General features: G+C 46.4%; 1 protein-coding gene across 3 annotated transcripts in view; it reads left to right on the forward strand.

The window, feature by feature from the left end:
- Positions 1–11,177, forward strand: part of ATMIN (ATM interactor) — a 37,969-nt gene continuing 26,792 nt past the window's right edge. Inside the window, exons 1-3 of one of the 3 annotated variants that reach the window (XM_044760982.2) lie at positions 359–707; positions 9,426–9,551; positions 10,321–10,520. In XM_044760982.2, coding sequence (XP_044616917.2) covers positions 381–707; positions 9,426–9,551; positions 10,321–10,520 — 653 coding nt within the window. In that variant the 5' untranslated portion in view covers positions 359–380. Of the gene's footprint in view, positions 708–3,887; positions 8,609–9,425; positions 9,552–10,320; positions 10,521–11,177 lie in introns of those variants that run through there. The other 2 variants (XM_070500571.1, XM_070500572.1) reach the window with 2 other exon arrangements.

Consider the following 11,177-nt stretch of genomic DNA (forward strand, 5'->3'; position numbering starts at 1 on the left):
CCCTCAACAAACCATAACCGTATTAACATACCATCGCCTCTCCTGCTGCCGAACATCTGGGTTGTTTCTAACCTTTGGGAAGTAAAGTTCCTAAACGCATTACCTTTTTTTGTATCCAATAATTGCCCGAGGTCAAGTTCCTAGGAAGGCGAAGAATGGATCGGATCGACTGGACCAGCGCCTTCTGCCTGTTGGCAGAAAGCCACGTGAAGTTTTGCAACCCGGCCGCCTCACTGGCGGCGGCTCCCGCAGTCGCGCCCTCCACGGCCGCCAGGGGGCGCCGCCGGATGCTAATGAGCCGGGCGGCCCCGCCCCCTGCCGGAAGTGGCTGCGGCGGGAGGCGGGACCTGCGAGCTCGGCCCGGCTGCCGTGCGGGAGCCATGGCGGCCTCTGAGGCGGCGGCGGCGGGGCCCGCGGCTCTGGCCTCGGGTGTCCCGGCCGTCCCGGCGGCCGCGAGGGGAGCCGCCGCCGCCTCGGGCCCGTGGGGGCCCCCGGGCCGGCTGAGGGGCAGCCGGCCGCGGCCCGCAGCGGCCGGGCAGCCGGCGGCGGGGGCGGCGGCGCCGGCCCGGGAGCTGATCCAGCCGTCGGTGAGCGAGCTGTCGCGGGCCGTGCGCACCAACATCCTGTGCACCGTGCGCGGCTGCGGCAAGATCCTGCCCAACAGCCCCGCGCTCAACATGCACCTGGTCAAGAGCCACCGCCTGCAGGTGAGCCCGCGCGGCGCCGCGTCCAGCCCCGGCCGCCTCGGCGCGGCTTCCGAGGACACGGGCCGGGCCGCAGGGGGTCGCCGGCCGGGGACCGCGGGGCCGGCGCGTGGCCAGGCGCCGTCACCGAGAGCACGGGGTCCGCGGCGCGGCTGTCAGGCGGGACCGGCCGAAGCCCGCCGGCGTCGCACACGCGCGTCCCTCGTCCTGCAGCGGCGTCGTAGGAGCCTCGGCTCCGGTCGATGGGCCCAGCTCGCCCCCGATCGCGCCGGGAGGCAGACCCGGGCTCTGCGCCTGCAGCCCGGCCTCCCCGCCGCGGTCCCGCCTCCAGGCCTTGCGGTCCGGCCCGCTGGGTGAAAGGGCGCCGCAGGGCCGGCCAGGCGCCGTCCGCGCAGGTGTCACCGTGCCGGGAAGCCAGCGGCGCTCGGGCGGGCAGCCGAGGGGACGTTTCTGCCGTGGGTCTTGTCTCCGAGGGGACACGGTGTGCTAACATGACACTGGTCCGAACATCCCGTGCAGCTTGTGTGAAGTGCCCATCCCTGGACAGCTTAAGAAAAGCCAGACTTCCAGCACCCCCCCCTCCCCCGCCAAGACCTATTCAGGCCTCGTCTCCCAGTCCTTACAATAGGAAGTTTCCTTCCACCACTTCTGAGTCTTTCTGTGCCAACGGTGACGTAATTCCAAAGCGTGTCGCGAAAGCACTTTGGTGGACACGTAGCTTCGACGGTGTGAGCTGCTTCAGGAGCGAGTTGAAGTCGCCCGGCGCGGCGCGTGTCCCGCGCATCCTCCGGGTGGGTGCATCCTCCGGGTGGGTGCATCCTCCGGGTGCATCCTCCTGGGAGACTTGCTTAGAGTCAGGCTCTCACAAGGGTTTCACAGCAGAAAGTTTGAGCTGAGGGTGGCTAGGAGGGCAGACGGGTCGCCCGGGAAGGGCAGTCCCCTTCCAGTCCCGCCTGGACGAGACGCGGCAGCGTTCCGCTGAGGATTCCCCAGCCCGATCCGGAGATGTCCGCGGAGGTGGGCTGAGCAGGACCCTGCGGGCGTCTGCCGTCTTCCTCCGAATAGTTCTGATTTTCTTCCAGGACCCGAGTGTAGTAACTCTGGGAATAGTCTTCAATCTCCTGTTTCCTCTTTCATACTGAATTTTAACTGAATCCTTCCTTTTCTTATCCGTATTTTATCTTGAGTGGGTGAACTGTCTATCTGTAGGAATTCCACCCCCTGATCCCTTGGTTCTCTCTAGCGGGTGTAGGACAGCCATCACTGCCTTCTCTGTCCTCCCTGAGCCGCAGACAGCTCTGAGCACAGATGAAGCTGTCAGTCTGCCCGGGCCCCTCCTTCTGTTGGCCTGAACAGTTTATACTGTTCTTTTCCCTGGAGTTGCTGTCTGGAGCTCTCTGTCTCAGGACTTTGTGAAGCATCTGTAAGCATAAAGATAGCATTTACTCGACAGGACTAGTTTGATAGTAGACAGTAGGTTTGTTTCTAATTACGTTTTTAAAATATGTGAAGTTCAGGAATTCCGAAGATCCTGATAAAATATAATAAGCCTGAGGAGGAGGAATATGTTTAAAGCAGACACAAATGTTGGCAGACAGATCTTCCGTCGGACCTCAGCGTTTCAGGGTATCAGTGTCCTCCCTTCCCTCGAGTTAATGGTGTGAAGGCATGCTTCCAGTTCTAGTCATTTTTCGGATTTCTCTTGCCTGAAGACAGCATGATGTGCTCCAAATCCCTTTCTGAACTGAAAAAGTTAACCATGAAGAAATGAACTCTCTTGAGTTTCCTTCCTAGGTCACTGGGGAGCCCTGTTTCAGCAGGAATTGAAGAAACCTCACCCAGAACCGTCGTTATTCTTTTCTTGTCAGACAGGCTCACTTTCCTGCTTTGTTCTGCCGTTCTAACCTGTTGCCCTGTACTCCCTGAGCATCAGCTGTCTTGGTGGAAAGGGAGTTCATTTTCTTTAGTGAAGGTGGCGTATGTGGCAAAGTAGTGTGTCTCTATGGTGGGGGGGCAGTATGGTGAATCTGTACTCTCCGTCTGGATCCCGAGTAGAAGGCTCTTGACTTCAAACATTACTCTTGACACTTGATGTTCTCCAAGTATTGGAAAGAGGGAGGGAGGAGGAAGAGGCCTGGGGACACGAGCAGACTAGGAGCTCCCTGTGGTTTTGAAAGCCGTCTGTGTTTAGACCAGAGACTCCACTACCAGTGGAGCGCACGCCTACTTTCTGCCCGTAAGCTAGTCTGAGTCTCTCTGCTTGGCAGATTTGCATAATACTCAGTGGAATATTTCGTTCTCTTGGTTACAGATACTTGCATAATTCTAGTTTCTTTCCTGGTTTTTATTTTTTCTAGATGATGATCATCTTTATTCCCTTCCCCATTTGTTGCTGTATGGTTCTTATTTTATTCTAATCTTTCTGAACAAGATACCCCGTTTCCAACCAAATATTCCCTTCTTAACGTAAATGATTAAAAAACTCTTCCAAAGGATAATGGGTAAGAGTGGGGATTAAACTGTAAGGGTTTGGGTACATACTGCTTTTTGGCTTTGTGTAGGTTCTTAAGGTAGATGTCTGTATTCCATATCCTGTAAGGAAGTCTGGAAATACTGTATCCTAGGCTGGCCTTGCCCACAGGGAAATCCATGAAAAATGAAAGCTGGTGATTCAGGGAGAGGAAGAATAGGAGTAAATGGACATTTCTTGATTGTTAGAGATTCTTTTATTCCTCATGTTTGAAAGCAGTGAAGGGGACACGTGGGCCCTTAAGTAACCTCTTATCCAGCAACATTTATGTTTTTGAAACATAGCTTAGAAGATTTTGTATTATTTTTAGTCCAGGGGATTGCTTTTAATGATTTGCCGGGAAGTTTGTTTAAAAAGCAAAGGAAAAGAAATGTTCCAAGTTGCGTTAGACCATATTGTACAAGAGCTTCTCATTTTAAATTTAGAGTAAGTGGTCAACAAAGCGAGGTAGTTTTCTTCTTGGGTGCTTTCGGTGAACACAGTCAGGCGCTAGAGGAGCTGTAATGCCTTTTTTCCCATTTTTGCCATGATTCTTACAATCCTTTCCTTTTCCTCTCTCTTCTTCAATTTTGTCCTTCCTCTTACTTTTCTCTTCTTCTATATCTTTGCTTTTTTCCATCTTGTTTTCGATTGTTTCCTCTCATAGGTTCTTTTTCACTCTTTTACTTAAAATGTTTCATAAACATTTTATGAAGTTTTTTTTTTATTTTAAAATGTTTTGTAAACAGCTACCCCAAAAAAGTAGAACGAACACGAAGTATTTTTCGTGTATATTTTTTGTGATTATGCACACAAAAGATAAAGTACAAAAAGTCTGTCAAATTTTATTCTTGGATGTATATAGAACTTCCGAACAAAAACATCACTTTCCCACTGCAGTTCCTGTTTTTTTGTGCCATCACCATTTCTTATCTGCCCTGTTCTCTTCTCAGCCAGCCTACCCTTTGAGCCTTATTGTCTCAGGACAAGAATGGGAAGAAGGCCCAGGAACTGGCGTGGGGTGGTGGGGATGGGGAGGGCTGAGGAGTTGGCCCTCGGAAAGCAGGAAAGTGCACAGTGTCAGATTGTTGCCATGCCTGTAACAACAGCAACAAGGAGATTGTTGTTGTCCAGTGTGGCTGTCTTTAGTGTCTCGTCTGGGTGCATGATATAGTTTTGGCTTAGACTGCTGCTTGAACATGTTCAGTATAATGCCACAATTTTTATTGACCATTTACTCCATTCACAATATTCAGAAATGCAATAGAAGATACAAATATATTCCTCCCCTTGAAAAGGTCTGGGGAATTTTAAGTAGTTCCATTAGATATAACAGAGAAACAACAGAAGAGAAAGGTAGTTTGAACCCTTGTATATGGCAGGGGACTTTGAATGTCCCAGGCTAGGGAAATTTGGACTGGAGTAGTATTGGGGTGCCACTGAAAGCGTTCGAGTGAGTAACGACATGATCAGAGCTATACTTTAGAAAGACGAATCTGGCAAAGGGTGAATGAAAAAGGGATTGAAAGTCTAGGAATTAGTTAAGAGGTTAATGACAGAGTCCGGAGAGTCAGGAGGACTTGAACTAATGATGCCAGCAGTGAGAAAGGAAAGGCGAGCAAGTGGTAGAAGACACTTAAAAAGAGAAGTCACTGTTCTAATTGCGAAAACTCAGACGCAACCAAGATGTCCTTCAGGAGGTGAATGGATGAATAAACTGTGGCACATCCAGACCATGAAGTATTATTGAGCACTAAAAAGAAATGAGCTATCAAGCCATGAAGAGACTTGGAGGAAATTTAGATGCAATTTAAGTGAAAGAAGCCAATCTGAAAAGGCTACACACTGTATGATTCCAACTGTATGACATCCTGGAAGAGGCAAAACTATGGAGACAGTAGAAAGATTGGTGGTTGCCAGGGCTTAAGGGGAAGGATGTTCTGAGTAGGTGGAGCCCAGAGGATTTTTAGGGCAGTGAAAATACTCTGTATGATACTCTAACGTTGGATACATGTCATTCTCCATCTGTCAAAACCCATAGAATGTACAACAGCAAGAGTGAACTCGAATATCAGCTGTGGACTTTGGGTGATAATGATGTGTCAATGTAGGTTTTATCAGTTGTAACAGATGTACCACTCTGGTGGGGGATGTTAGAAGTGGAACAGGCTGTACATGTTTGGAGATGGGGTATATGGGAACTCTCTGTACTTTTCACTCAGTTTTGCTGTGAACCTAAAACTTCTCTTAAAACATACGGTTTCTTAATTTTGTAAAAAGTGAACAGGTATATGAGAACTTGATAGGGAGTTGTTTTGTTGGGTTTTTCTAAGATTGGCACCTCAGCTAACATCTGTGGCCGATCTTCTTTTTCCTTCTTCTCCCCAAAGCCCCCAGTCCGTAGTTGTGTATTCTAGCTGTGGGTCTTCCTGGCTGTGCTATGTGGGACGCCACCTCAGCGTGGCCTGACGAGCGGTGCCATGTCCTCGCCCAGGATCCGAACCTGAGAAACCCTGGGCCGCTGAAGCAGAGCACGTGATCTTAACCACTCGGCCACGGGGCCAGCATCGTGATAGGGAGTTTGAAAAGGGGTAATAAAAAGGATTGCTAAGCAGAAGTGAGGATGTATCAGAAGCGAGCGTGAATTTTGTTGTGACCCTGCAGGCAGAGTTTATGTAACATTGGATAGCCTAGAACATAGAAGGGGGCCATTTCTGGCATATAACTAAGAGGCGTTTGATAATGGTTAAGTGAATGAAGGATTTTACAATCTTCCTTAATATTCTCCCCACATTTCATTTTCTCTTGCTAATAACACTAGATGGAAAAAATATAAGTTACTTAAAAGTATTTCATTACAAAAAACACTAGGGGGCCAGCCCAGTTGTATAGTAGTTAAGTTTATGTGCTCTGCTTCAGCAGCTGGGGGTTCACAAGTTCAGATCCCAGGCGTGGACCTACGCACCACTTGTCAGGCCATGCTGTGGCAGCATCCCATATATAAAGTAGAGGAAGGTGGGCACAGATGTTAGCCCAGGACCGCTTTTCCTCAGCAAAAAGAGGAGGATTGGCGGCAAATGTTAGCTCAGGGCAAATCTTCCTTAAAAAAAATAATAAAATTTAAAAAATTTAAAAAACACTAGATGAATTGGTGAATGAGATGAGTTTGGTGATGAGAGCCAGTGTCAATTGTCATTAAAGCTAGAAGATTCAAAAGCAGATTTCAATCAGACATTCACAAAGACAATATTTAATGTAAAGTACTAGTTTAGCTTAGCTTATTGGCATTAAGTTGGTTGGCAAAAAGCAAAAGAAGAAACAAAAATCTCCACAGCAGATAACTAATAGCTGTCATAACTGAGTAGCTATGCGATAAGCACTGTTCTAAACCCCAGACGTTATTTACCAGGTCCTCACAAGAGCCCTGACGTAGATCCTATTACAAGGCCTACTTTACGGATAAGGAAACCAAGACAGTTCATTTTCCCAAGGTCACGGGAAAGTGGCAAGGTAGAGAGTTCAAACTGGCAGTCCATATTCCAGAACCCATGGTTTAACCACTAGACCAGCATTCTTAAGCTAAGTTACACATTGGGTTCATCCAGGGAGATTTTAAAACCAAACACGTGGATCCCTAATCCCCACTCAAAACTAATTATATCAGAATACCTGAGGCTGGGCCCAGGCATAGGTATTTTTTTTTTAAGTGCCTCAAGTGATTTTCATAGGCTGCCAGGGTTGAGAACCACTGCCCTACACTGGACTGCCTTTGTAAAAATGCTCCGCGTTTAGTGTGCAATTGTTCTCTTTAAGCGTGAAGACAATACCAAGAGGTGTATAAAACAGTCTTTACCCTTAAGAAATTTAGTTAGGAAGCCAGCCCCAGCGGCCTAGTAGTTAAAGTTCAGCACACTCCACTTCGGCGGCCCGGGTTCAGTTCTCAAGCAGAGAACCACACCACTCGTCTGTCAGTAGCCGTGCTCTTGCACTGCTCACATAGAAGAGCTAGAGGGACCTACAACTAGGATATACAACTATGTACTGGGGCTTTGGGGAGGAGAGGAAATAAATACTGATTAACAGAGTTATTTGCTTTTCTTATGGGAAAAAAAAATTTAGGGAAATAAGAACTCTGGAAGAAAATGATAGTATTTAAGATAGCTTAAGTTAGGTACTGTCTTGGAATTTAGACAAGGAATAGATCTATAGATGTGGGTAGTGAGCCTGAACAAGGGACTGTGGTTTATTGAGAATGTGATCTGGGCTAGGCTCTATGCTAATACAATACAAGATAATCCTGAGAGTTAACTGTTCTCTCTGTTTTAGAAATGAGTAGGGACTGGACCCGTGGCATAGTGGTTAAGTTCAGCATGCTCTGCTTTGGCGGCATGGGTTCCTGGGTTCGGATCCCAGGCACGGACCTATACCACTCATCAGCCATGTTGTGGCAGCAACCCAAAAAAAAAGAGGAAGATTGGCAAGGGATGTTAGCTCAGGGCAAATCTTCCTTAGCTAAAAAAACAAAGAAATGAGTAAGCTGGCTCAGAGAGGTTAAATACCTTGTCCCTGGTCACACCCCTAGTCAGTGGTAGAAATGGCTTACAGGTCTTTCATACATGCTGTTTCCACCATTGCATTCTGCCTGAAGGGAGGAGATGAGAGGATGTGGGACAAACTGGGCCTTCAAGAAGGACAGTTATCCAAGAATGGATGTGGAGGATGGAATTGGAGGTGGGAAGAGTGTTAGGCTGAGTAGGGTAGGGTATGAAAAGGGAACAGAAAAAGATGTGGTTATAATTGTAGATTGGAGGCATAATGAGGAGTTGGGATTTTAGTATACATACCTTTTTTAAAAAATACCATTAGGTCGTATATACAAATAATTTTTTGGATTGTTGAATTTGTTATAACATTAGAAGAGGAAGGATTCTAAAAGGAGGGACCAGTGTGGAATACATGGAGGAATAGCTGACTGAATATGATATCATTGAATGATAAATTCTGTTCTCTAAAAATAAAACAAGAATAATTTCTTTTCCCCTCTAAATGAGTGGACACAGACTCAACAAGATCAACGGGTTCCTCTTGAGATTCAGTGGAAAAGCAAAGGGAGATAGTGTTAGCTACATGGTTATGAATTTCTCACTTCTCTGGGTACACACTGATGTTAGAGAAGGAGGTGGGCGTGTTCCAAAAGTAATGAATCCTTTCTCATCAGAACACCAGAGGACCAGAATATCTACGTGCTGCTGTGGCAACAGCTGAGGCCTGAGCGCATGTCCAATTGTTTCCAGTCACCTGTAGAGAGGTCCGTCACCCCCTACCTTGCGTTAGGGCCAGCTGGGCGTAGCCAGACAAGAATTAAACTGGAGGTCATAGGTGTCTCACACCTAAGGTATGTGGGCTCATCAAGGGTAACAAGACAGAGCACATCAAGCTAAATTAACTCACCAATTATTTTAAAACTCCTGGCCAAAAAGTCAATCACATGCCTAATAACAAAGGATTGTTAGTTACATGAGTTAATATATATAAAGTGCTTAGAACAGAGCCTGACACAGTCGTGAAAGCTGTCAGTGCAGGCCACTATAAGGATTATTAAATTTCAGACATAGCATGGTGCCTGTATTCAAGCTGCTATATAAAAGTTGTGTTGACAAGTTTTAGCTACTTTAGGGGGTGATGTGGTTGGTGATGAGAGAAAGTCACAATGCTGTTTATCAGGAAGGCCTAGACCATAGTGAAAGGAGGTTTTTCCAGGGCTCACACCAATTCACTGGGGGTGGGGTCAAAGGGAAGGGAAGACCTAAGGATGATAGCAAAATCTTGAGCCTGAGAAACTGTAAATATACCGCTTACAAATAGAGAAGCTGGCTTGAAGGGCAGAGATTTTAAGTTTAGAAGGAGAACTTTTAAAGGAATACATAGAAGATTTTTTAAATAACGTCGTTTGCTTTTTTGTTTTTTTGAAAATTTTAACAGATTTATTGAGCTAAGGTTTACACGCCATAAAATTTACCTGTTTTAAGTGAATGATTCACTTTTTAGTAGATTTACATAGTTGTGCAGCCATCGCCACAATCCAACTCTAGCATATTTTCATCACCCTAAACAGATCTCCTGTGCCTGTCTTAGTCACTCCTTGTTTCTTCTCCCAGCCTGTTCTATTGGGTTTTTGAAAATAATTATTTAAAGTAATTTTTCTTTTGCAGGATGGCATAGTAAATCCAACAATAAGAAAAGATTTGAAAACTGTACCGAAATTCTACTGTTGTCCAATTGAAGGATGCCCTAGAGGCCCTGACAGACCATTTTCTCAATTTTCTCTCGTAAAACAGGTATTTTACTTGTCTTAAGTATACTTCTCTGAGGATGAAATGAGGAAGTTATAACTTAATGTGCATTCTAATTACTTAACAAACGTAACTAGAGAATTGAACAGAAAGCTGCTTGTGAGGACAGCCACCCAAGAGTCCCTCAGTTGGGGAAAAGTGAGTAGGGTGTCATACAATGGAAGGAGCCGCAGGGCTTGTTCTGGAGGGGAAGATGTCCAGAAGTGGATTCAGAGACAAAGAAAAGGAGACCCGTTCATCAAAGAATGAGAACATGTGTACTTCCAGATCTCAGGGCGAATCTGTATGCCTCCAAGGTCAGAGAGCAAAGGCACAAAGGAATTGTTCTCCCAGGGGAGCGGGAAACTGCCTGAATTTGGGCAAGAAGAATTTCAGAAGCAGCTGCTTAAGGGGAGGGACTAGGGACAGAGGCGGCTCAGGACTGGAAGAGATTGGCGGCTTGAATCTTCCCTGAGGGTTTGCTGGAGGGTCCTGGACAGAGCATGGCAAACTCTTTTCTGCCTGCAGCAGATGGAAACCTGAATGGTGGGCTCGAGGGATTGTTTCCAGAACAGTCTCTTCACTTTCACAGAGTGAGAGTGATAGGGAGGAGAGGCATGTGATCAACTGCAATTTGCCTGCTTTTACATTCTTTTGATTTGGACTGCTATATTTTATCATGTAAAATCATTGTTAATTTGGTTATATTCATGGTTTTTTAAATGTTTTGAGCATTTGCAGTTTTTCGTTTTAGTCTCTTCTGTGTTCTTCCTAGCACTTTATGAAAATGCATGCTGAAAAGAAGCATAAATGTAGTAAGTGCAGCAATTCTTATGGCACTGAATGGGACTTGAAAAGGCACGCCGAGGATTGTGGCAAGACCTTCCAGTGCACGTGTGGCTGTCCCTATGCCAGCAGAACTGCATTACAGTCCCACATCTACCGAACTGGCCATGAGATCCCCGCAGAACACAGGTAAAGGGGAAGAAACGGTGGCCGCAAGGTCAACAGCTGTGGGGAGAGTTTCAAGTGGACCTGCCTGGAGTAATGGAGCAAAGATGTGATATGGAAGAAGGGAACTTGCAGAAATGGCAGCAGCACTAGCAAGGGCTCGGCATCTCTTGACCCAATTGTTCTTCCCTATTCTTGCTCCTAACTCCTTTTGAGGGTCTCTTATTGTTCCCAACTGAAAATCTCAACTTCCAGCATTTTCTACTAGAGGGATATTAGATTGTTGAAGAGATAAGTTTTATCAGTGCAACTCTACTTCATTTTAAAGATGAAATTTATATTTGGAGTAATAACTTCCATTTAGAAATGATAACAGTTGCATTGTATAATCTGTTAGCTTCCTTATGCTTACAGATCTAAGTTGAGTTCTAGTACTTAGAGCTTTACCCAAAAGAAGGTATGCTTCCTCCTTCCCTGTTTGCATGTTTCTGAACTTCTGCCTCCGTATAGTAGGCCCAGTTCTCGAAGAGTTAGGAAGAATGGATTTCTCTTCCCTGGGTTGAATCTGACCGCTACTGTAGATGTGGGAAATAGCATTTGTAAGTGAAGGTACAGTGCCAGGGTTGAAGAAAGCTGCAGTTTAAAATTGCTTTTCTCTTTTTACTCTGTCATTGTTCTCAG

This window comes from Equus asinus, chromosome 28, assembly GCF_041296235.1.
Source record: "Equus asinus isolate D_3611 breed Donkey chromosome 28, EquAss-T2T_v2, whole genome shotgun sequence".
Classification (NCBI taxonomy): Eukaryota; Metazoa; Chordata; class Mammalia; order Perissodactyla; family Equidae; genus Equus; species Equus asinus.